Genomic DNA, 25,334 nt, shown 5'->3' with positions numbered 1-25,334 from the left:
CCACGAAGAGAAGCAACGAACACCGCTTCAAAGTACAACGAACAGAGACAGAAAGTTTCATTCGTGGTGGGAAAAAAACAACGATAAAGAAAATAAGTTTCGAGGAACTCTCGAGTCTTAAAGGAAGGAAATAACACGATTCGATTAAATAATGAAAATGAAGAGGAATATCTGACGCGATGTTCTCCTGCGTGCGTGTGTGTGGAAGAAAGGATCGAAGAGAGATACGAGGGAATGAACGTTGGCATGACGAAGAAAAAGGACTTGCAATGATCTACGGAATATTTGAACGATCGACCGATAGGGCGCGACACCGAAGCGTTTGTCTTTGTCTCTGAATCCCTGAACGATGGATCGCTCTGTGAATTAAAGTTTGGTATTTTTGGACATTACGTATCCGTTATTCGCTTACAATTTTATTTCCAGGATTTAAACATATTCCATGCTACTTCTATAGTATCTCTTTCTTTTATTCAAACTTGAGGATTATAAGTCTGGAAGTGTATAAGGTAGAAAATTTGAATGGAACAGGCTTTGACGTTTTTCTTTATTTTTAAAAAGTTTCTTTGAGCTTCGAAAATATACCAGAATATTTTTATCATGACGAATATTCGCCAACTATAACTGGCTATAAGGTACTTTCGAAGTAGGGGTAGAAGAAGTTGAAATGAAAGAAAGAAAATGCCCGAGCGTGTAGAGATGAGAAGGATAGACTGTGCTTACATCATCGCCCGGGTTAGATGCTGTACCACTGCTTCTCTCAGGGGTGTAGAGGAATTTTGCAACTTTTCTACGTTCAAACTACATGTAACATCGCTCCTGCGCGTTCTATACTTCAAACAAAATTGTGAATCCTAATCAAATTTATGTAAATGTATGTTAACTTTCTGAAGAAATAGCAATATATTTCAATTATTCTAAGAATTATCATTAAGTATACTTCAATCATTGATTTTAATTCGTTTTCTTTTATCTTGGTACTCGAAATAAATTTTTAACTTGTAATTCAATTCAAATTGCATTAAATTTCACATTTGTTAATTATAATAAAACGATGAATACTTATAATAAGGGTTTATGAATAGAAATATATTAATAAAACATAATAGTGAGATAATACTTTGATAATTTGAATAGTTTGAAAATTTCTAGAAAATTTTAGATTACTTTATCGAATCTTTTCTTAAAACACTTTGTGCTGTTTTTACATTTTACGAGCACACATTAAAAGATGCAACGATGAATATAGGAATTATATTTTATATGCAATAAAAGAAGAGAATACCGAATAAACCTATCACACAATGCAGGTTTAGTAGTGTTTCGAACTTGAAGGCTCTAGAATCCTCTTACCATTTTAACGTCATTTTCAATGTTATCGATTCAGCGTAGACTGAGGAATGACATGTACCTACATATGTACATATCTGTGCTTCCTTCCATACCTATGTCCGATTATTATGCAAACTACACCTGTAGGCATTCTCTCTTCTTTATCCAAATAGTTATATTTCGCTGATCTGGCATTAAAAACTATTTGTATGTTATTCGAATTCGAAATTAAAAAATGTACACGTATTCCGCGAGTGTGACGATTGTAGTTCACGAATGTTTTAACTCGAGTCGTAATCGCAATGCGTACCTCTTTCCTGTGGAATGATTTGGGTAATTGATATTGTTATATAGAAATTATTCCTTGAGGAGCAATATCGAGCTAAGCGCTACGAACAGTTTGAATGATTTTTGTACTTACAAACTATTATTTTTGTTTTAATGATTTTTTAATGTTTTTAATGGTCGACGCGATGATTGAATCAAACCATGAAAATCATATTACTATTCTTAAACTTTATTTATAAACTTATTTAAAAAAATACAAATACATCCTAATTAAAATTCCATCTTCATGTCTGGAAAATAAAAATTTGCAAATGTACATGTAAATGTGATTATATATTAAACATAAAAGAATATTTACCGTTTTGCTGGAGTCTCTGCACTTTTCTTTCATTTTCTAGATTCCATAGAAATTCTTGGAAGATATGTAATGACTTATTAATGCTAGTTTTCTTGTAATCTTTTATCCTCTTCGCATTCAAGTCGTACGTTTCTTGTTCAGTCTTATCTTTTACATCGAATTCGTTTATTTCTTCGATCAACGTTGCAAGCGTTGGAACTTTGTCTAGCTGGAATTTGTCCACTGCATTTACGGTGAATGGGATACAAATTTTGCCAGTTTTTGGGTGAACACAAAAAGGAGATTTCAAAAGATGGTTCAATCCTTTGCTGACAGCTATATCTAATCTCGGATAAGCATACTGTAGCATTACTTCTTCTATCAAATGACGATATTGATACCATTTTTTATCTCCCTAAAATTACACGTTCGATATCAAATTATTTCTACCTATTCCTGTTAGAGTTTCGTAAGTATTATAAAATACCGTGGTCTTCTTGTTCTTAACATATTTCACAAATGAGTCCCATCTGTCCTTGCTGGAACTGCATTGCCCAAAAAATGCTTTTAGTTCTTGTCTATCTTCGTCATCGGAAATTATCTGCAGAAATTTTTCCATTCCTTCGTCTGTTCCTAATATATTTTGTTCTTCTATACAGAATGGAACAAAAACAGCTTCTATCATTTCCAGCGCACGTCTAATATTATACAAAATTTTATTTTAAACGATGATATGGAAGAAATTGAAGTTGGGTGTAATTCATATAATAATAACATACTTGACGGAGTGGTGTATTCTATCACCAGGTAAATTCACTTTCTTCTTCATATATTCACCACCTTCTACAATTTGCAAATACTCTGCTACTGCACCACGTTCTGTTGCAGTCAGGCTGCGTGCACTAGGATCGCATACCCAGCAATGGATACCTCTTCTGCCAGAAAATATCCACAATATGTGTTTGTATCCAAAATCCACTGAAATTCGATGCATAGATAACATACACATATTTTTAATAGCTTAATAATTATACTTACATCTCAAAGCACTGTCTAAAATTTTACAAGCCAATGCCATAAACTTCCAGCATTTATAGCAGATATCTGCACCGCTGCAACATGTTCTTACATCATCATAGTCAGTCATATCTATGTCAAAAACCAGTTCTCTTTCAACAGGATGAAAATTTGTTCCTTTGCGTTGATCCTTTGGACTAAGGAGAAAAAGTAAGAGTAAAGTAAGAAAAAGTAATTTAACGATTAAACATCTATTGACTTTGTCATAGATACCTGAGGTTGTATACCGCGCCTATATCAATCTTAATGGGAAGAAGTCTTTTAATCTCATACTCCAACTCCTTTGCACTTTTGAACGATTGGAAACGAAGATAGATATCACCTTGGAGAGTGAATGAGAATTCTCTGTGGGTAAATACATTCACTGTAACGATATAATTATTTCAGTAATGATATGGATTGAAACTAATTCAGATTAACAATCGTAGAAATCAAGAAATTATTGTTAGTACATATCAGAAACATTAACATAATTAGAATACCATTTCCATAGCTGAGCCAACGATAATAATCGTGAAAGGGAAATAATCTTGTATAATAAGTGGGCAACAGATCAGCCAAGTTCGCTACGTCTTCCATTTTGCTTGACAATTATGTTAAAAACTTGACAAGTAGAAATTTTCTTAAACTATCACAGATTTCTTTGAGTTTTGAAACATCTCACTTGGTATAGGTTGTGGCGGGAAAAACTGCCATAAAATAGAGACATTAAAGACCATACTTCCTACATATTGTATTGGACGTGACGCTCTGATGGCCATAAACTATATATGAAATGGCGCGAATTTTTAATCTTTCCTTCTTATCATAAATTTTCAAAAAATTAACGCGAATACTTTATACGAATTATTTTCGAAAAGATTAATTCATAAAGATAGTCTGAAAGAGATTTTTATATTTAAGAACTTTTTGGGGAGGTGGGAAAGAAAATAAAGAAGAATAGTGTTCTGAATGTAACATTTTATTTCTAATGTCATTACACGTATATTGAATGAAATTTAAAGTGTAATACCTTTAACCCTTTTACATACGTGCAAAAATAGAATCGTTCTATTTTTGAATGAACATTACTGGTAGGAATGTATCGTTGAACTTATCTAAATAAAAATCGTAGTCGGTGCTTCGGTATCGATGTCGATGATTATCATCCTATATGTGTATGCAATTACAATTCTTTGGAAGAACGACAGAATTTTTAAGTTACGTGAAATCTCGCCACATCACGAAGGAAAGAGCCTGAATTTGCCTCTCGAATGTCATCGTTGATTGTTCGACGTGTATGCTTCCATTCTTCCAACAATTTCATCGGAGAGAAAGAGAAAATTAATGTAAGTACGAAGTATGAAACTAATGTTATTCTCGTATATTTATTATGTACAATTCACTGCGTATCTATATTTCATATGCACGTCGCTTCGCGTATAAAATAAAGATGAATAACTTAATTAAGAAACGTGAGGATTTAATCCTTTTGTTTTTTTAACGGGACGAGGAGAATATGCGTAGAGTTTGAAGAAAGAATAAGATATATATTTATATATATATCGGGATACGATTAAACTTATGATACAGTCTTCTGACCTGGTGTCGATAACACACAGTTTTCGTATTTAAATACGTTCCATTTGCAGTTCGCGTAGCAAGTGCACCTCTGGTTTGCATTTCGTAAACATCTCATATAGTATAATATTAAATTAATTATTAACTGCGATACCCCAGCCCCCAAGAAGTGTACGGTGAAGCTTGTTCTTCAAATAATCGTATTTATCACGCTTTATAGGATCGAAATATACATGCTACACCCTTTTTATGTATACCTATATGTATAATATTACAAACAAATTGTTTATCTCAACGAGTTACTTACAATTTATCTACTATACTTCCGTAAATAGCATCTTTAGCGTACAGTAATACGAAGTTATAAATCATATCTTGTGAAGTTAAAGCTACAACATATATCTTTTATAATATATATTTCATAATAATAATAATAATAATAATAATAATAATAATAATAATAATATATCTTTTTGTGTCGTTTCGTCGATTAATATAATCACTATTTACAAACTTCCCTCTCTTTCTCTCTTACTATCGGCAACATGAATAATAACTGTAAAACTCTTATAATAGATTCTGCTTATAAATAGATAAATCTTAAATATCATTCAATCGATAAAAACTCTTGAAAAATCACCTAAAAACGATGGATGACGGTGTGCAGTTGGCTGTAATGAATCTGGCGAAATGATCGATGAGAATAAATCCAATTAGCGAAGTTTATGATGATCTTCACGGGAGATATCAATGAGTAAAAAGCATAGTTGTATTACAGGTGAGACTTCGGTGACTTAACAACATCAAAGACACGCGAGGATAGGAAGAAAATATAGAAGAATAATTCGAGAAACTACCCTTAAAACGTAAAACTATGGACTCGCGAATTAAATTTTCCTAACCGCGTGACTATTAAAAAATACCGACTGATTACCCCAGTCATGCTGGTCGATCGGATCCTTATTAACCCATAGAAAATATTCACGCAGGAAAACAATTAAAAAGTATGAAACAAACTCTTGAATTCTCTATTCTTCTTTTACATACATCTCTCATTGGGAGGAGATCACTCTAATCTGCATCGAGCCCTTCACGACTTCTCATTTGCTAGAGTTTGATACGGCTAACTAGAAGGCAATGAATGTACGGTTCAAAATAATTTTGAGGATCCTGCGAGAGTTTCAATAATCATTGGTGATAAATAAAACATTTCATTCACAGCTTCATTCATCGTTAGCCTCCTATTATTATTAAAGACATAAGAGTTTTTAACGTGTCAGTCGTTCATAAATCCTTTAATTGTTTCGAACAACGCACAAAGAATTTTCGGTGGTCCATTCTTTTCATGGTCTCTGATTCTTTCTTCTAAGATCTCCAGGAAGTACCATATCAAATATAGATCGGATCGCAAAGGGTCACGGCAAAAATGATAGAAAAATATAGTGTAGCGAGGCTGCCTCTCCTCCTACTGTTCCTGAGGCACCTTTACAAGAACAGTTCTCGTGCCTTCCGAATCAGAGATGTTAATCTTCAGCTCGTTGGTCAACATCTCGAGCTTGTCCACCACCTTGGCGTTCTTCTGCCCACCTGGATTCGGTGGGGGCCAAACGTCGTCCAACGGAGGTTCGATGTACTTCCTGTTCGGTTTCATCGTGACATCCTGTTTTCCGCAGAGCGTCCCTCCGATGTGATCGGAAGACGAGACGCATTTCGGCGGTGGTTCCGTATCCATGCGAGGACGTTTGTAGAGGGGTGGTTGAATCGTCGGGCTGTAATCGTGATCCAGAAGGCCCTCGACCTCCTGCAGCAACTCCTCGCTATATTGCTGCAGTTCCTCGTCCATCAACTGTTTCGTGTAGAGTAACGTTCGAGAACGACCTGAAACAAATGTTAGTGGAATATAAGTATCATAGAAATAGAGCTTTGGGATTCGAAATTTTATAATAAAGGGTATTCTAAAAATAGAGCTGTGAAATTAGATACTGATCGTGTGGAAATAAGGATGATAGATTTTAGTGAAAATTATCGTGAAATAGATCGAGTAGAATTTCCAAAATTTCGCGATTCTGCGTTTGCGATTTTCTATATAATACTTGTCTTCAAACTACAAGTATCGTATTTATAAGATTGCCGTTATCGTTCACGCAAAGTAAATATCGTAGATAAAAACTTGTGACGCGGTTAACCATGAACATTGCATCCTCAATATGATGATTAAACAACTCGGTCTGTCTCTGGTTTCGTAATCAAAGCGAGCAACTGGTTACGAGTCATTTCACGTAGGAGCGAACGGTCCTAAGGTACTGGTCTCTGAATTTTAACGAAGGTCAATGACATCGTAAGGTTCTCGTTATACTGTGTAAAAAATCAAGAGTTACCACGCCAATGAATCACGGGCGAGAGTCAGGTAAAGAAGAATTTCGTTTATTCGAACTGTATAATTTATCTGACAGGAAAAAATGACACAATCTCAGGTAACACCCAAGATACAATCGAGATAATGCAATGTGAAGCGAAAACAATAGAGTGAACGGCCGTGTTGGGAAAGTAGTTAAAAGAAGATTACAGTTGAATGAGAAAGATCGGCCAGTTCAGGCATCGAGAAAGGATCCGAGCTTTCCCGTCCTCGTTTAGAAAGTAGCTGAGCAACTTCTCGATTTCCTGCTCTGGTTTCACCATCCTGCAGTTAATATCGATACCATACCTATTGATTTCGAAATCATCGTGTTTGTCACTTTATCAGGATTTATCGTAAATTTCTGATAAAGACTCACTCGTGAGCTGACCAAGATTTTATATACTTCCTTAGATGATAATTTAATAAGTAATAATACAAGCGATTTATGAGGTTGCAAGTTGTAGATTGTAGATTTCTGTCGCATAGTTTTTACAATTTTAGCAACAAGTCGATAATATTCTAACTTGGGAAGCTTTTACAAAAATCGAAGTGACAATCAAATTTTGAGACTAATAACTATATTATAAAATTTTAATCGCGTAAGACAGTCTCGAGCGAAAAAACGTCGAATTGTTCAGAAGAATAAGAACAGGAGTAATTTACGCGTCAACGGATGACTTGAGATCATCGAACGAACATTTATCAGCTCGATAGGTTCAGTGTGCCGTAGAGAGAAGAAGAATATGAAGTAAATTCGTTTCGTAATCTGAAATACCGCTGATAACAATAATATATCGTCTCTCTATTTTTTTCGAGGTGTAACTTCAAGTGTTCTAGCTGCTGTTCTAGCATACGATGATACAGCAACGCGACCTAAAAATGAAATTATCGAGAGAATTATTCGAATCAAATAACATCGACAAGTACAAATGAACGATTTATAAAAGAAGAATTAAAAGAGAACAGTAACATTAAAAAAGAAAACAGAGGGAATTTAAAAAATTGTTTAGATGTTCTTTACGCTTCGAACAGATATCAGAATTACAAACTAGATATTACGCAAAATATATTCACCTAACATGATTCAATTATCTGGGGTTACTTAATCGTATCTCGTGATAATGAGTTCTTGCTCGTACATGCTTGCCGTTTCGTCTTTCATCTATGTGTTCAAATTGTCGATAATTAATAATAATTAATAGGAATCGGTATTAATATCATTTATGATAAGCACGTTGTTTAAATTAATGTCAGTCGTTTATTAATGCTTGCTCGTCGTGATCCTTGCTTGCAACATTGACCAAGGGCATTGTTAAAGCAGACACAAAAAACGTCTTTGGAAAACAAATTTGCAAATCTACTTTCAGATAAATCGAACGAAATGATTTTATTGTCGAAGGAATTTTTCGACGTCATTGAAACAGCGTGATATTGCCACGAGAATACAGAATGTGGAAGAAGAGAAAAGAGAATGAGCTTCTTGTTCGCCGATTCGTTTTCCACGCCGGTAAGAAGCTAGTCGACCGTACGAGGCCAAGATGCAACAAACCTGCAGCACGTGAAAGCAACGCCGAGGAAAAAATCAAATATTTAAGAGGGTTGCGCCTTTCACGATCTCATGCAGTTCAATGTTCTCTAAGCTGGCCCGTGCTATCAAATCCATTCAATCTGTGTGTAACCGCTAATATAACGGTTCGAAAAGGTCGAACAAATATGCTGGTACCATTCACGTTTATTTTTGATATAAAAGCTGATAGCTCGTGCACGTAGAAACGATCGAACGCAAGATGCATGATATTTTCTAATCTATATGATATCCAAGCGCTCGATCGGTTATTATTTTGGGAGATCTTGGAATCAAAATAAGTATATTGATATGTACGGCATGTATTTAAAAATAATAATCACGATTGATTTTTCGTTGAAGATCCTTTCAGAGTATTGGATCGTTTTATTCGAGAGAGCTAAATTTAAGAGAGCGGCTAATTTTATGAATTTTTCTCATGGACAGAGTAAAAGTAATAGAAATCTTGAAAATGTTCCTAAAGCGATTTGAAAGCCCTCAAATCCTTAAAATATCTAAACAGACTTGGTACAAGTAGCTATAACAAAATATCATCGACGCGAGTAATTACTAGGAATTGCTCGATTATTAGGGTATTTTTTACGCAATATTTTCGTTATCAAATATCTGCTCCATTTATTAAAATGTAAAACAAAGATATAGTAGACAAAAATTCATGAAAACGTTCAATAAATTTGTCCATGCAAATCGTTTAATTTGTCCATCGTGCAACAGGGTCAATTCCGTAACCAAAACTATTCTTTCAAATTCGTATGAATAACGACACGATACGACTCCTCGTTAGCCAGAGATGAAAGAAATATACGAAACTTACCCGCTAGCGGAGGCATTTTCTCTGGCTGTTCCTGCTCTTGCGCGAGTTCGTTGTTGGAATTGGAGTGTGGCCGTAGATTCGGCACAGCGACGAGAGCCAACGAGAGCAACAAGACCATCAGACAAGTGGCAGGCTGGGCGCTCTTGTTGCCTTTTTGCAACAGAGCCTGCAGCCTCTTTAGTTGCCCGGCCAGGCTCTGATTCTGCAACTGTAGAGCCTTAATGCGTTTCAGAAGCGTTATGTTCTCCTCGGTGCAGTGCTTCACACGATCCTCCAACCCGTCCACGTACTCCTTTTTCCTCTTTCGCGAGTCCTGCGCGGAGATCTTGTTGCGAATCTTACGTCTGATCCTCTTGAGCTCGCGCTCCTCGTGCTTCGTCAGCGGATAATGAGTAGGCAGCGTGATTCCTTCTTTTTGGAGCAGACGCTTCTCCTCGGCGTTCAGTTTTAGCCTCGGGTACGGAGAATCCGACTCCGAGATCTCGTCGCTCGAATTGCAACCCTTCTCGCTGCTCGAATCTTCTTGTTTGATGTTCATCTGCGGATCAAGCAGAAAAGGGAAATGTAAACATATGAAAATCACAGGTTCAGGTTGACAAAGTTTTATAGTAATCAGTGATATAGCTATTAAAAGGATATTTTAATATTATAATAAGTAGTATTTTTACAGCTACGAAGAAGATGGACGAATGTACGTTTAGATGCAAAATCAAATTGGATAATTTTTATAGTATGAGATTAATCGACGACGTGCCGCCTTTTAAAACTGATTCTCTGTAAAGGATGATAAATGTAATTTATCGTCTTCTTCCCCTGTATTCTTCTCATGTAGTTATCTATAATTACGCAATTGAAGTCTGAGAGTGAAAGTTTATAAAAGTTCTATTCAGACTCTACCAATTATAAGTCGATCAACGTTTTGTTTTTATTTCTCTCGAGAAAAATATTTATAACGATCTAGAATCTAAAGTTATAATTAGAACGTAGACGAGTTTTATCCACGATTCAACTTAGATACCTGAACTGGTTTGTTAATGATATTAGCTTGGTTGATCTTGAATCCTTTGAGATTCCTAGCTTGCGAAGCATTGATGATCTTGATAGTTCGTACTTCCTTCATGTCTTTCAGGCTTACCGGCAGTAAAATCGATCTTGGATTACCAGAACCCATTGGCGTGACGCGTATCAACTGTCTGATATTCCGTTTCCCATTGCACGTGATATTACGCACGTTTATCGTGTTACTTTCTGCAGATGCGACGTGAATTTGTTGTTGCTTCGGTGCCTTTTCTGAAACGAAGGGTTTTATTTCTCGCTATATTTGTCGTTATTTTCAACGTAACCTTATTTCACCTAGAAACAGAACGTTATCAGATATTTTGTAGACCCACTATCTCATCGAGCTTGTCAACTTCAAATAGATATTCCGATAACTGTCCAAACATTTGTTTAAATCATGAGCCAATTTCGAATCTGTTGAACTTTAGCTTTCACAAATGGATGAGTAAGAAGAGAAAATGTGTTTTCATGCTGAGAACGAGAGAAAATCGCGTTTGCGACAGCACAGGCGTAGTAGTACGTATCCAATGTTACAAAATCCTAACAGAGCTCACTGTTTTCGAGATATTTCGATTTAAGAGTTTTGCAAGCTTCTGCCAGATAGTTGCATGACGTATTAGATGCTCTGGATCCGTATTCGTACATTCATACAATTTTCTTCCTTTTTTTCATTGCAAACAATTTTCATCTTATCTTGCGTTAATCTTAAGATCGACGATTTATTTTAAATACGTTCACGTTCCCTTGATCCATATATAGAACTCGACATCCACTGACTCATCCATGAGGCAAGCATGTCCAAAATCAGAAATTATGTACTGTCCTTTGCGCCAACAATACGAGCGTTTCTCTTTCATTTATTCGTCGGGTTTACATTAAAGTTAGAGTTAGGGGCGTGAAACGAAACTTGGTAATTAGATACCCGAGAAACTAATGACAATGATCCTAGGTTCAATAACGAATCCGCGGTCGACGGGATGAGAGATGAACGTGCTCAGAAAATCTAAATCGGACGCGTAATATTCACTGACCGTAAGGTGTTACTCTATTCGTCGATGGGACCGCAAGAAGGAATGAATTTCTGTCCCGATGCTGCCACAGAGGAAAACTATAATGGGATGTGTCTAAGGACACGAGATCATCGGATCCGTCGAGGATAGCCTTCGTTCCGAAAGTAAGGGAAATTGGCGTTGCTGTTAATTGGTCAATCTCCACATCGGTGGTTAGAAAAGACGCTAGCCGTCCTCGAGGGAAAGTTCGTTGAAAAATAGGTCTCCTCTATCTTCTCGTAGTTGGGACAAAGACTGTCCGAAGGACTTCAGTTAACTAAATCTTAAGATTTATACCGGGTCCTCGGGCTAGCTGAACATGTACTGTGGAGATGCGTCGACATCTGGTGATCATCTTATTCGAAGAATAGAGTCTGCGTGTGGCGAGCTACGGGACAGAGACCGTTGGAATGTTTACTGTCGAGCGTTACAACTATTTTCTTTTTAAGGAGAGCTATAGAATTGCTCCGTGCCTTTGTTAGACAAAGCGTTCATCCCGTGACCGCGGCTACGTTCGGCGACTGGCTATCGCCTCGAGCCCAAGCTCATTATCACAAATCTCGAACAAATACAATCGGATGGAAAGACGACGATCGTTTAATTACGACTATGATAGAATCTAGATTACGGTGTTAGGGGATTATCCCGAAGTTCCAAAGGGGAGGCTTCGATGTCCTTTCATCTCCCACATATTTCTAATTTTTTTCATTAAAAAATGTACTCCTATTGTTCATATAAAACAGATACAGGATTTCCGGTTTTGGTCACGTTTAACTCACGCATGAGTCAGTGCACGATGTGTGCTGTTTGTTAATATTATTTTATACAATTATATCATTATGTATCGCATGTAATCGTACTAGTATGGAAGCACAGTATGTTTTCTCAGGCTGCAAATGTATTATCCTTTAACCAATGTTGAATATATCTCAGACTTAAAAACAATTTCATGTTATTCTTACCTAGATCGAGAACCGGTTGCTCCGTCACAATGGTCGTGTTAGCATCCGCCAAGGTGTTTGTCGGGTTCACTACAGCCACGAGGGTGTGTTCCACGTCCATTTCCTCGGCGACATCCGTGGCAGGCGATCCAATGTTAGAACTAACCACCGACCTAACAGGACTGTCCACGCTGGCCATCGATTGAATAGGGCTGCCCAAAGAATCGAAATCCATGACATCCTGTGGACTACTCAATTCAGAGTTGCTGATCTCCAGTTGATCCTCCTCGATTGGTAAAAGCGGGCTTAGTTGTTGCTCGCAAGAGAGACTCAATGCACTTGAAAGTCCGCTGTCCGACGACGAAGACGGGATCGCGTCCAGATCATTGTCGATCAGATTGAACTGATTATCCTCCAGCTTGAAAATGGAGTCCAGGAAGTCGTCCGGGTTGGTTGGCCATTCTTCCGCCTTGAAAACCAAACGGAGAACAGAATGGAAATTATTTTGGTGGGTTTGACGCGTAAGTTCGAGCTGTAACATAGGTGAGATCGTAAATTAGTTACACAGTTTGCGAGTGCCGAATACTCTGCATGTCTGTTGAACGCTTTCTATCGATAAAATGCGATTCTTTTTGTTGCAATTATCGCTGCAAGGAAAATACTTTTCGCACTTTATAAATACATGATCGAATTATTATCCTGGTCCTTTACTCTGTGAAATCTTGTCAAATAAGCGAAGCATGTTTTCTTTCTTATTTGAAATACATAGTACTTATATTCGAAGTATTTAAGACAGGCAAGACCATACATTGTAACGTGTCTTATGATCCGCAGCTGCGTCATGCGTCGAAGAATGCGTAGTAGAACGAAGTAGCGACTCGTGTTATTTTATTTGTAAGTAGAAGAAGCTGAAAATATTAACGACTGCTTCAAACTGATGGAATGAGGAAGAGAAATTACGATGCAAAATACACATATACTTTTATTTCAATATACAGCATGAAGTACGATTTTATACATCATATTCCGTGTTATAAAATATAAGTACGTATAATATGCACATTATAACTTATCGAGGTCAATCTCCTTCATTTGTTTTTCAACGTCGAAAGTTTATTTGATGTTGCATGCAGAGAACCGAGAATGCATTCAGTTTGTTTTTAATGGTACTTTTACTTTGTTGCATCGCAGCTGCACTCGTCTGTACGCCTATGGCGTTCCATTTAGATCAGATTATTGACCCGATGGATCTGCCCACGATAAAACGATCAGAGGCGGTTCTTAAGCTTGATGTAAGCGAGCCATATACTACAAATTCATCGCAGTTTCGCCACGGTGACGCATTGCAATTCAGCAAATTTAACTTTTTAGCTGTGCGACACACATGACTATAATTCATAGTAATCGAATTCCATAGTGGAATTGCATTCCGTATCGCTGGATTGCACCGGTCTTCGTATTTCAAAAAGTTGAACGACACATTCGTGTGTATTGCAACGTTAATGATTAAACCGCAGAATTTCAACCAAATTCATATTCTCGAGAATATAATCGAAAAAGTAGAACATCGGTAGAAAGTCGCTGTATCTATCAAGTATTATAAAACCATACCTTGAATATTCTATACAGGGTGGTTGGTAACTGACGGTACAAGCGGAAAGGGGGTGATTCTACGCGAAAAAAGAAGTCGAAAATATAGAATAAAAATTTTTCGTTCGAGGCTTTGTTTTCGAGAAAATCGACTTTGAATTTTCGGTCGGTACGTGTGCACTTTATCGCGTCTCGTTATAACGGATCTCACTGTAAATTTTTAAAAAAATTAAAAAAAAAATTAAAAAAATAACGTCAATCGAGACAACGATCTACAGTGAGATCCGTTATAACGAGACACGATAAAGTGCACGCGTACCGACCGAAAATTCAAAGTCGATTTTCTCGAAAACAAAGCCTCGAACGAAAAATTGTTATTCTACATTTTCGACTTCTTTTTTCGCGTAGAATCACCCCCTTTCCGCTTGTACCGCCAGTTACCAACCACCCTGTATATATCTTTTCGTATTATGCGCATTCTGTGCAATGTTGCACCTTCAAATTTCCTGCGAATGTGTGAAAATCCGCAGTCTATCGATGGCGCAGTGCACACGAGTATAGAAACTGCAGGATGCGGATCGTGTAAGATCGCAGCAATTCACGTCTCTAATAATCTACATAGAGCCTTATGTTCTCAATAGCGGAATAGATGGTGTCTATTGCATCGTTAGAGGTATAAGATCCGGCATATACCAGCGAAGTGACATCATAGCGATGTCGCATCGTGCGATCCCCGTATACTCGATGTGCATTGCATTAGAAATATAAATGCACCGAATCGTACAACTCTGTCGTACAAAATCGTATAAAAACGTGACCATCGCATCATTGGCCCGTGTCAGAAATTCTACAGCTGCAATTAACAGTGTTCAATTCCTAGAATGCTATTTGTCATCGATGGTGATCGATGGCCGATGTTACTACAGTTTTTAGAATGACTAAGATAAGATTCCATGGGCTAACGAATGTTCAACAACGCAAATAATCTACGTAACGCTACCAGGATAAAATACGCAAATACGATATATTTCACAAAAATTAAAAACTTTCGTGTAGTATGTTTCAATCTTCCCAAGCTCCCAGGGGAAAATCTGTAAAGTTCGTGTGGTAATCAACGTGTTAGAGAAACGGAAGAAAATTGCTTCGTTCATTAAATATTACAGAGAGACTATGCTTTGGATATTTTGTATATTTTTGCAAACCATGTGCATTTTGTACATTTTAAAATTTCCTCTTCCCAATGTGTAAAAGTTCACAGCCTATCGATGTACTACGAAAAGTACAAAGCTGATGCGAAATCACGACACTGTATCTGCGTCGAACCTTAAAGTTCTCGTTGAGCATGGAAATAACAGACTTTGTTAATGCGTGCTCCACTTATTGTTAGATGTCTGGATGAAAGTTAGCTTAATCGGTTTAGCGAAGCTTGAAAAGTGGCCGTTCGCGTGGCGCTTGTCGCGCGAAACAAGCGTTTGGCCAATGCCGGCTAACCTAGTTTTCTAGTAGCATACGAGGAATGGTAAATATAGTCAAGTAGCGTGGAACACTGGTGCGCTTGAATTTTAGAATTCCGCTGGTGGACTTTTAGAATCGTAACTAAAAAGGAAATAGAAAGGGAAACGGGATTTTAGGAAAGGGAAACTTCTCTGATTCTGCGTCGTCGTACACCAACTACATTTTATATGAAAAAACTGCTTAACGTGTTTATTGGTAGGATTTTTATTGTCATACAAAATTATATTCATACAAGATCTACATATTATACAATGTACATGATACTGGATGTATCTTGTGATACATTTTGAAAGAATTTAAAAATAAAGCGTGAGCTAACGCAAAAGGTTCCTCTGTTTATCTGAATTTCCCTGGGACGTCTTCCTGTCTGTTCACATTTAGCGGATCTCGATTTTATATCCCAAATAAAAAAAAAGAAAAAAAAAAAAACAAACATAAAAATTGGACGAAGGTCGAAGAAAATCGAGAAATGTTTTCTTGCGTTTATACAAACTACTTCTTATTCACAAATTAGTAAGGTTATTACGTGAACCAATTACGCAAATGTAGAAACACTTGTGCATACCGCAAGTGGCTCTTGTCTCGTTGTTTCCTTCGAAATTGAGGAGCCAGAATTTTTTAGACTATTCACAAGAAGTCCCGTAAGATAACGGTACTCCTCGTTCGAAGGTCGCTGGCCATGACGAATAGGTTCCCATTCTCGTTCCGATTCAATGCATAAAGATACTTAGTACTTATTTGTGTCTCTAGCAACGTTATAAATTAGTTGGAAACATAATACGGGCTATTTGCGTAAATACTCGCAGTTGAAGAAGGAATTAACGTTAAACATTTTATAAGTTCATCTGAATTAATTGATCTATCATACGCAATAATCATTGTGTACACAAGGAAATATCGTTTTTATATCGAGATGTAAAGCAGAAATAGAATGCATAATTAAATATCGAGAAGGTATCAGACATTTCAATATGGCGGCCGCTGCAGCAGCACGTGCATCAGGCTATACCATATGTTACAAAAAGTCTCGCGATTATGTAATAACGACAAGTACGTACGTTCCCTCATTAATCGATGAAAACAGAAAAAACGTATTTTATATTTGTAGATCGAGTAACTTTCCAGCCTAGAAAAGCTTCAGAAAAGAAACAAATAAGGAAAGCCAATAATGAATTGTTATCTTGATTCTTTTATGTGGTAAATCACTCGATCGCTGATTACACGTGCTCTAATAACCCTTCTAATTGTTACATACTATCTCCGTACACGTATTTTAAATACAATTATCATTAAGTGAAAACGATGAAGAATGATGATCCGGAATTATCTTGCGACAGGAGCGTGTGCACGTTGACACGTGGGTCGCGTACTCCATATGTTAACAGGAATGAACGTGTGCAACGCTCGAATAACGGGAGTTATTGGTTAATCATGGTCGTAACTTACATCAGCTACCGTAAACATTCGTGCCATTATATGAATTGTCGTCCTTTGAGGTTGAACTCTCTGTACGGATCGCTTAGTGGCTAGTTGAGCATAATTGAATGTAATGAAAGCAAAGGATAGTTAGTCCGTAGTCTCGTTAGTTGAACGGCGAATTGAAGACGCGATGAAAGTGGCACAAATCGCGGTGAAGCGTGCATACCATTGCTTTTCGAGCGTGTCCAAGTTTTTCTCCTCTCGCACAACGGTATTCATGGTAAACACATTTTTTGGCATTTCGCCGAAAAAGAGAGTATAGAAAGATTAAGTCGTCGCTAGACAAATTGTGTTTGAGAAGTTTATTGTTTAATATACTCCCATCTGTTGGTACAACAAAACGTGAACAGTTGCGCGTGCCGGTTTCTCGATATTTTGAATATTCACCGATAGCATTGCGTAAAACATGAGTCGATGTTTGAAAAGGTTTCGCTAGCCTTGGGAATTATTCTACGTATTAGCATTCCCGATAACCAGCCGCGCCAGAGTTCAACTTTCCTAGTTAGTGATTAAACATCTTGGATTTTCCTTCAGAGACCAATCCACGAGATGTATCCATATCCGTGATTTAAGGTTTTCATTACATAAAGAACTATTACAGAGTATTTAACTATTATGGAGTGGAATAAACTATTCCAGAAACAGGGAAAGGCGATGTTAATAAGCCAGTCGTTTAATACAACTTGTCTTTTCTGCCGATGAACGATTATCTCTGTATGATCATTCCGCGAAAAATACTTCGAAGATACAGTTCGTCGAAATCCCTTCGAAGAATTCCTACGATCGTGGTTAAGATCGCGTGTAAAAGGAAACTGGTTTCCTTCGAGCGAAAGAAGAACCCGTTTGAAAGCGAGCGGGCTTCTAAGGAAAAAACCTAGCCAAATGGTGAAAATGAGATAAAATCATGCATCGGAGACTTACCGCGATGGCGTCGTCGCTGTAGCTCTGATCTATGAAAGGCTCGTCCTTAACGTCGACTTTTAAAAACGCGTCTTCCCGCGGGAAGAGGAAATCCATCAGAGTGGCATCCGTCGACGACATCTCGACAACGCTTGTCGATTACTATACGGCACGAAGCTATCGTACACCTTACGTGTATACGTATGTATGTGTCTGTATGTATTTATTGCACAGAATGCACCGCAACCACTACATTCCCATGAAAAACACCGTTTGTGCACTGCACCCAGATTACACTCGAACACGATAAAGCGCACCAGCCGACTAACGGAGTAAAAGAGTCTGTCACTCGTCACAGACAGACGGACGTTTGGCCTCCTCGCCCCACCCTGAGGCTCTTGCTGCAGCCAGAGAGCGAGAGAGACCGGTTTTTCAAAGCTGGTTGCTCTCCTTCACTCAAACATTTGCTTCACTTAGATCACTCACGACGCTTCTTGGAGCATGCCGAGCAATTCGTACGATCTTGCGCCAGCTCCTGTGCACCTGTACCGCAAGGAATTGTTTATTTTGTTCGAGGATACCGCAGATGCTCGATCCACGGCCGGGTATTGTCAATTAAACTGCCAGCGTGGCATTAAGTGCGTCACGCAAGGCCTATAACTTCGCGACTACGTGATTGGTTACGAAGCTTCTCACTAGCGACAAGCGATAGGTGGAGACAAGATCCACAGTACCGGCGTTCACTCGCGTTTCGAACGTTGGAAATTACACTTTGATAAGAGAAATTTGAAATTCGTTCGAAGATCGTGTTTACAGACCTAAAAATACAGCCTCTTCAGTGTTTAGAATGTTTGTGAATGGAAGTTAAACAAGGAGGAAAATATTTGTCATATTTATCGGTCAACCCCATGAATTTAAAAGTAATGATATCACAAACACTTTTTATGTTTACCTTAAAATTTATTATTGTCTATATCATCTTGGGGTAAATGAACTTAAGGAAGTAAGACATTTGTTTCTTGAGGACAGCACGTTAATCGTGTACTTATATAATAATGTCAAAAAATTGGCAAAAGTGGAAGCAATAATACTGTCGTCTTTGATGTTGCATCAGACTGGTCGATTTAGCTATTTGAAAATACGTGACGCGTTTCATGCGGATTGTTAAGTCATCTGTTAGAATTAGAGAATGGTCATCGAAAATCACTTTCGCTTATAGTAGACAAAAGAAGTGAAAATAATTGTTTTACTTCTTTTTGTATAGACAGGTATCTGTAAAAAATATTTTAAGGATTTTCCTGAATAATTATTGAAATCCAAGTTTCAATCTGAAGAATCAAATCTTCTGATCTTATTTCTATTTTATACGTTGTTTATTATTACTTGGAAGTATCGGGTTTAGAAAGTACAGATAGTGGAATATTTAAAGTAAAAAGCATCTCTTTGCCATAAGCGAATAATGTCTTATCACCAGTTTTAGGTGTTTTTGTTGTAAAAATATCAGGTATACGTAGAATCACGTCATTATTAGGATTAGGATCTCTGTAAAATATTATATAATAAAAAAGTTACTACTCAGTGGTCAATATCTTTTTAAATATTTCTTATGAAACATACACGTACGTGAATGTAAGCATAATAGAATAGCCCAATTGCTATAAGAAGTCCTATCACGTTTACAAAATTCCATCCTTTCCATGCATAAAATGGATCAAATGCCAGTGCTCTTCTTGTACAAACTCCCATTCTTCCAGAGATTTAAATCCTGACAAATAATACTTGTATGTGTAACCTAATGTTTGTAATTATTGTAAAACATAACTGTGCATTGTAGTTAGTGATTTTTACAGATTTGTCAATTTTAAATGAGTTGAAAAGTGAGGGGGGGGGGGGAATGTTCACGTTAGGGGATATACTCAAACGAAAGCATGTCTCATAAGTATTTTTTATTGCAAGAGACGGAAAATTTTACTAAGTGAATTTAATAAGTTGTCTATGGATACTAGATAGTTTGACATTTACAAAAATATATGAAAGTGTATAAATATCAAATATCGATTATTTTGATGTGAGTCGAATCACGTCTGAATAATTTCTAACTACACAATATGGCGCTGATCATGGACGCCGTAGGAGGATCGCTGTCTGAAAATGGATTGAAAATATGTCAGTTGTGGTAATTTATTAATAAATTAAATTTTCTGAAATGAAGTAAGTAAGATGATTTAGATAGTTACTCTTACTTGAGTAAAAATTACTTTACGTTTTTATGTTTTTGAGGTTATACATTCAGTCATTGAGATAATTTTGTATACATCTATTTTAATGAATGAGAAGTAATTTTTGTGATAACAGAGACAACTAATAACGTTGCAGATGATGTTTAAATAGGAGGAATTATGTGTAACCTCCTAACATCAGCCATGGAGACTAAAGTAACTAGTAAGACTAGTAGTTTGAAAGCTCTTTTGCTACGTGCATGGAGGGAACGTTGGAGTGATTTACAATGGGGTATTAATATCAAAACTGTAAGCAGTCTGTTAATTACTTAAATGCTTATTATCTATACTTCTCAGAAATACTTTGTTTCATCATTTTTAGATTTTACCAAGAGGTGTTAGCGGAGATGTATATAATTTAGCAGACTGTATATTACAGCAGGCACTAGTAGGACTTGGACCAAATCAATTAGTACTTTCGTATTTGAAACATTCTTTAAGTTCTCAGGTATATATCATTTATCAATATTTTGCTATTATCTTTTTAAAATAATATTTACATGTATAAATTTTCAGTTGGTCTCCTACGCGGCTGTGTTACAACGAATAAGTAAATACGATGCCTTTCACAAGCCCCATTGTATCTTAAGCCTTCTAGAATTTTTAGAGTCTATTCAAGTAGGAATAACGTGCCGTGGTAAACCAGAGGAGGATCTTTTGGCTGCTGCAGTATTATCCATAGTACATTGGTTGTTACAGTGTTATTTGCATACTTTGACAAAAATGCCACAAAACAATCCATTGACACCACAACCAACAGAATTGATGGACAAACCAGCCAGTATATTGAAGCAGATGCTTAGCTCTGATTTCCTTTGTGCTATGATGTATTTAGCCAAGTATGATGACAAAGATTTGTATATAGAAGTTGTAAAAAAGTGTCAAGAGATTGAAGCACTGTTAAAAACTAGTAGTCTCAAGTCTTCTGTTCCTATAGAGGAATCTCTAAAAAAATTGTGCAATTTGGAAGTTGACTGTGTAACACTATCTCCTGAAATGTCACAAATGGAATCTATAACTCATTGCCTGCAACCTTTGTTTGCAGTGCAGGTGTTGCTAAACCCTAGTACAGAGACGTCCGTATTCGTTAATCAAATGCTTATGGTCCAAAGACTTAAAAATTATACAAACGCGAGACTGTATTGTGAGATAATTCGTGCGTGTTTAATGTGTCTGCACAATGTTACTAGCACGTTTAAAGAATCGCAATGGGGCGCTTTCACTTTTCTAAAAGTGCCCCTTATTTTGAAGGAATTACACGTGGCGCACACGAATGCAGACGATAAATTGGAATATTCACAAGATATTCTAGACGCCTTCGAATTACTACTCCAATTTACTCCGCTTCTCGACATAGTGGACACTGCATGTTCTTGTAACAGCATAGAGTGTTTGTTAAATGCCCTGCAGAAAGTCAACTTGGTTACAGAAAAGCTAACGAAACAATTAAGTGGCAGAAGGGAAGGCGTTACCGCGACGTTACAGAAATTAGAATCGTCCACGTCCACGCCCTCCATTCCTAAAGTAATCGTACGTGCGGAGCCAACTTTATCTGGAATTTTGAAAACCCTCAATGCAGATTATACAAAAATTCACGAGGCGCTACTTAGTATGTTATACCAAGTTTTGACTGGGAAGAGCTTCGAATTGATGCTGGCGGTAGCTACCGTTGAAGGAAAATTGAAAACTTTTGTTACCAAATTAATTAAGTTCAATGAATGCAGCAAGCAAATAAGTGAACCTGTTCCACCAAAGACTGCAGCAACTAGAGCGATGTTGTTCGATATATCGTTCCTTATGTTGTGTTCTATAGTGCAAACTTATGGATCTGATGTAAGCTTTGATTGTTACATAGTATACATATTATACTTACATATTACGCTACATATTACACACTTTTATTACTCACTTTACCATAAATTAATGAATTGTATTTTTCCAGGCTGTTTTAGAGGAAGGAGAAGGGGACTCCTTTTTCGAACAGTGGGTACGTGAGTGTATGCCCGAACGAAACCAACCAAAGTCGCCCCAAAAAATGTTGCAGAATATCGACCCTGCAAGGGTGGATGCGTTGTTAGCGCAAATTAATTCTCCAGAAACGGATTTGAAATCTAGTAATATAAAGTGGCATATCGCGTGTCAATCGGCTATGGGGGCTGTGAAAGAGCTTCTTTGTGCGTGGGAGAGCGACGTACTTGGAGCTAGTGACGTTAAAAGAGCTCTAGATGGTTTGCGTGCAACTGCTTGTTGTTTACCAGTTTGTGCAGCGGCTTGGCTTTGTGCATATATGAGTATTACTCACCAAGATGCACTCTTGAAACCTCTGAACATGGTACAGCATTTCTTAACTCCGCTTCCTGGAGATGAAATGCAGGAAAATCTTAAGGAGCGGTTAGTACAGATATGAGAAATTTTTACGGATACTTCAGATTGTTAAAATTAAAGTTTGTATTTTAGATCGAGTTTAATGTCACAAATCATTCGTAAAATGCAATATGATGTTCATCCCCCTACACAATCGAAAACGAAGGTGCTTTCAATGTCTCATAGGTATCATTTTAAAGCTTCTTTAATTGCTGTTGGTTTTATTTTTATATTTTCTATTTTATGTTACATATTTACATGTGTGTTTTTGTTAGTATTATATCAAGGCAACCTATATTGGAGCAATTAGAAACTGTGTGGGGGAATATAAATCAGCGAGGATGGATAAATATCCAGGCGACACAATCTTTGGAATCTTTGTTAAATACTGGTGGCTCCTTATGGTTCGTGACGAATATCGTGAAAGAAGTATTGAAATATCGTTATCAAGAGGAGTTGGACCAAGCAGTAGATTTAGCGTTCGCCATTTTTCATCTCGACATCGAGAACTGTACCTTAGATCTCATTAACCATATCATTCCACAATATTTATATAACTCTTTACAGTAAGTTTACTTACCTTAAATTTTCACAACAATTTTTGATAAGTTCATTTATAGCTCGATAACTCTATTGATTTAAAACAAATCTCTTTCAGGAGCGAAGAACTTGTAGAACCACAATCCTCAGTGTTAGCGAAATTATGCGTGTACTGTATATTTTCTACGTTAGAATACAACAATTCGAATCCTTCTCGTGGGAACAGTAAAAAACGAGTCCGTCGAGACCTAGACGCAGATGAACTGGACGCTCTTGGCGTGCCAGCAAACAAAATTTTAAGATTAAATGAGACAGGAGATTCTAAACCTATATTCGGTTCGCAAAGTCCGCAAGCTCAGGGTTCTACTAATGGTCAAAAATCGGTTGTGTTGAGGGACCCTCTTCTCTCAGCGTTAAATGCTTTGTTCACGATATTCACGTTTCTAGCTGGCAGAGATGGTGAAGTATCTCAGCAGACTCATTTTATACTTCAATTTTTACGTCTGATGGTACAATGTGGAAAAGATAGAACACGTATCGTGTTACAGGGAATGCCACAAACATTGGTGAGTTTTCATACATATATGTTTATTTTTTTATTTTATAGCAGTGGATGAAAGATGAGATTTTTATTTTTGTTGGTTTGTTTAAGGTACCTTGCCTTCTGAAGGCATTGCCCGAATTGTTTACGACTGATATTCTGCTAAGGTTTTATGATATTCAAACAGCAGTTGGGAGAAAAGCAACTGCTCGTGATTTATGTATGCTGAGAAATATCAATCTGAAACCTTCAAAATAATCTTAAGATAGTGAGATATCAATTGTATAATTATTTTCAAATACATGAATTTAATAGGAACTTGGTTTAAATACTTTTCCTCTTTTTAATTGATAGATACTGGGCTGTAAAGAATTTATCACAGAATTGAGAAAAGGTAATTATTTTAGATAATTTATTTCTCTCTTTTTCTTTCTCATTCTTTAGATTTATAAACACTTTTTGATAAGTCACTATAAATTACACTTAAAAGTAGTATGTACAGTAAATGATACAGATGGAACATTCCCAAATTGAGAATTTTTACACGATATAAACATGTGTCATATAAGAAGATAAATTGATTAAAATAACTGCAAAACTGTAATAATCGGATGATTCCGAGCGAATCACGAACATATACTTTACAAATAATTCCTTACATTCCAGCGTAATATTTACACAACTTAGTACAGTATGTCTTGAGACCACAATTATATGGAAACTAATCGATTGAAATTTAAAAAAAAGAGAAAAAAACGAAGAAAATGATACACATGTAGTAGATGTCCAAAGTATAGAGAATATCAATGACTGTAGCTGCTTCTCGCAATAGAAAACTGAATTAGTACAAACAATAATACAAGTTCTGCACAAATTATGAGAATCACCCACATCCATCAATTTCTCTATATTTGTTCGCATTGGAAGCACAAGTAGATCCTAAGAAAACTCGATTACAACCATGGGTGCCAAGACGGATCCATTCTGCATAAATTATCATGACTATTGGCTGCAGCGACCAACGTGCTGACTTTACTATCGGTTCCATCGAAGTTAGCCAAAGAGTTCAGCCTTCCAACGATCGCGTTCACTGCTCGAGTGACCATCGTTATCAGAAGCTCACCTTTCATATCTGTTGGAGCTTGCGATGAATTTTCAGCATCCTCTTGTTTCTTATTATGATCCGCGATTACTTCATCTCGTAAAATTGCACGAAGAATCGTATGCACTTTGAAAGACGGTTGGACTAAGCAACGAGCTGTGGCAATTGCACTGGCAGTCAGTGGTCCGGAGACACCTAATTAAAAATGATTCTTCAAATATTTTATAATCTTCATAAGTACAATAAAGTAATATAAATTACACGGACCTGTACTGGTGAGGAATTCTAGAATATTTGGTGTCAATCGGAAGGGAACTGGCCTATTAGCATCTAGCTCGCCAGATGTATCATCAACGTCAAACTTAAAATAAGCAATATTGATGAGACCAGAATCTTGATGCACGTACATCATATCCGGGTTCAATCTTGTCAGATGGAGCACGTATTCGGCGAAACAAGTCAAAGATAGTTGTAGAGTAAACTGTAAAAATGAAAAAAGAAATGAATCAATTAGTACATGGAACAATCCAATAGTGCTCGCTTAGTATAGCAAAATTAAATTTCAATTGATTGGAACGCGTAAT

General features: G+C 36.8%; 5 protein-coding genes and 1 long non-coding RNA gene across 11 annotated transcripts in view; 3 read left to right on the top strand and 3 right to left on the bottom strand.

Moving 5' to 3' along the window:
* Positions 1–1,833: 1,833 nt before the first annotated feature.
* DNApol-alpha50 (DNA primase small subunit) lies at positions 1,834–3,656 on the bottom strand. The gene is made up of 7 exons (XM_033331225.2): positions 3,517–3,656; positions 3,248–3,398; positions 2,996–3,171; positions 2,737–2,935; positions 2,445–2,655; positions 1,979–2,372; positions 1,834–1,910 (listed from the first exon to the last, which is right to left on the bottom strand). Exons 1-7 carry the CDS (start codon positions 3,611–3,613, stop codon positions 1,891–1,893), a joined length of 1,248 nt encoding a protein of 415 aa, XP_033187116.1. The 5' UTR covers positions 3,614–3,656; the 3' UTR covers positions 1,834–1,890.
* Positions 2,624–4,660, top strand: LOC143303434 (uncharacterized). Its single transcript, XR_013059695.1, has 4 exons — positions 2,624–2,764; positions 2,846–3,184; positions 3,244–3,385; positions 3,463–4,660. It is a non-coding gene; the product is annotated as an uncharacterized LOC143303434 (long non-coding RNA).
* On the bottom strand, positions 3,980–18,560 carry LOC117155395 (uncharacterized). 2 transcript variants are annotated; one of them, XM_076623227.1, is made up of 5 exons: positions 17,946–18,560; positions 12,462–12,972; positions 10,410–10,681; positions 9,392–9,929; positions 3,980–6,472 (listed from the first exon to the last, which is right to left on the bottom strand). In XM_076623227.1, the coding sequence occupies exons 1-5, from the start codon at positions 18,063–18,065 to the stop codon at positions 6,060–6,062; spliced, it is 1,854 nt and encodes a 617-aa protein (XP_076479342.1). In that variant the 5' UTR covers positions 18,066–18,560; the 3' UTR covers positions 3,980–6,059. The 2 variants fall into 2 exon arrangements, with proteins under 2 accessions (XP_076479342.1, XP_033187199.1); XM_033331308.2 differs by having other exon boundaries at positions 12,462–12,909; positions 17,946–18,558.
* Positions 18,561–19,819: 1,259 nt separating this feature from the next.
* MED24 (mediator complex subunit 24) lies at positions 19,820–24,042 on the top strand. Of its 4 annotated transcripts, XM_076623226.1 has the most exons (10): positions 19,820–20,135; positions 20,301–20,452; positions 20,526–20,651; positions 20,720–22,036; positions 22,146–22,594; positions 22,661–22,753; positions 22,843–23,133; positions 23,226–23,673; positions 23,760–23,916; positions 24,003–24,042. In XM_076623226.1, exons 2-9 carry the CDS (start codon positions 20,324–20,326, stop codon positions 23,904–23,906), a joined length of 3,000 nt encoding a protein of 999 aa, XP_076479341.1. In that variant the 5' UTR covers positions 19,820–20,135; positions 20,301–20,323; the 3' UTR covers positions 23,907–23,916; positions 24,003–24,042. The 4 variants fall into 4 exon arrangements, with proteins under 4 accessions (XP_076479341.1, XP_076479340.1, XP_076479339.1 ...); XM_076623225.1 differs by lacking the exon at positions 24,003–24,042 and having other exon boundaries at positions 19,820–20,090; positions 23,760–23,966; XM_076623224.1 differs by lacking the exon at positions 24,003–24,042 and having other exon boundaries at positions 19,820–20,100; positions 23,760–23,966.
* The window catches only part of LOC117155393 (NACHT and WD repeat domain-containing protein 2), a 24,051-nt gene continuing 22,719 nt past the window's right edge, over positions 24,003–25,334 (top strand). Inside the window, exon 1 of the mRNA XM_033331305.2 lies at positions 24,003–24,042. The gene's annotated coding sequence lies outside the window, so the exon portion shown is untranslated. The remainder of the gene's footprint in view (positions 24,043–25,334) is intronic.
* Nipped-A (Transcription-associated protein Nipped-A) overlaps positions 24,033–25,334 on the bottom strand; it is a 23,346-nt gene continuing 22,044 nt past the window's right edge. For both annotated transcript variants that reach the window (XM_033331303.2, XM_076623223.1), the window contains 2 exons: positions 25,018–25,231; positions 24,033–24,945 (listed from right to left, as the gene is read on the bottom strand). In XM_033331303.2, the coding sequence (XP_033187194.1) occupies positions 24,602–24,945; positions 25,018–25,231 (558 nt within the window). In that variant the 3' untranslated portion in view covers positions 24,033–24,601. The remainder of the gene's footprint in view (positions 24,946–25,017; positions 25,232–25,334) is intronic.

This window comes from Bombus vancouverensis, chromosome 12, assembly GCF_051014615.1.
Source record: "Bombus vancouverensis nearcticus chromosome 12, iyBomVanc1_principal, whole genome shotgun sequence".
Taxonomy (NCBI): Eukaryota; Metazoa; Arthropoda; class Insecta; order Hymenoptera; family Apidae; genus Bombus; species Bombus vancouverensis.
The sequence above is the reverse complement of the archived record's forward strand: the minus strand, read 5'-3'. Positions and strand labels throughout refer to the sequence as shown.

Coding starts and splice junctions, on each gene's coding strand:
- DNApol-alpha50 (XM_033331225.2), bottom strand. CDS start 3,613: ATGGAAGACGTAGCGAACTTGGCTGATCTGTTGCCCACTTATTATACA. Junction 3,399..3,516: donor TTGGCTCAGCTATGGAAATG/GTATTCTAATTA, acceptor ATATCGTTACAG/TGAATGTATTTACCCACAGA. Junction 2,936..2,995: donor TTTAGACAGTGCTTTGAGAT/GTAAGTATAATT, acceptor ATCGAATTTCAG/TGGATTTTGGATACAAACAC.
- LOC117155395 (XM_076623227.1), bottom strand. CDS start 18,065: ATGTCGTCGACGGATGCCACTCTGATGGATTTCCTCTTCCCGCGGGAA. Junction 9,930..10,409: donor TCATTAACAAACCAGTTCAG/GTATCTAAGTTG, acceptor CTTGATCCGCAG/ATGAACATCAAACAAGAAGA. Junction 6,473..9,391: donor GAAAATGCCTCCGCTAGCGG/GTAAGTTTCGTA, acceptor CATTTGTTTCAG/GTCGTTCTCGAACGTTACTC.
- MED24 (XM_076623226.1), top strand. CDS start 20,324: ATGTGTAACCTCCTAACATCAGCCATGGAGACTAAAGTAACTAGTAAG. Junction 22,754..22,842: donor GTGCTTTCAATGTCTCATAG/GTATCATTTTAA, acceptor TGTTTTTGTTAG/TATTATATCAAGGCAACCTA. Junction 23,674..23,759: donor AGGGAATGCCACAAACATTG/GTGAGTTTTCAT, acceptor GGTTTGTTTAAG/GTACCTTGCCTTCTGAAGGC.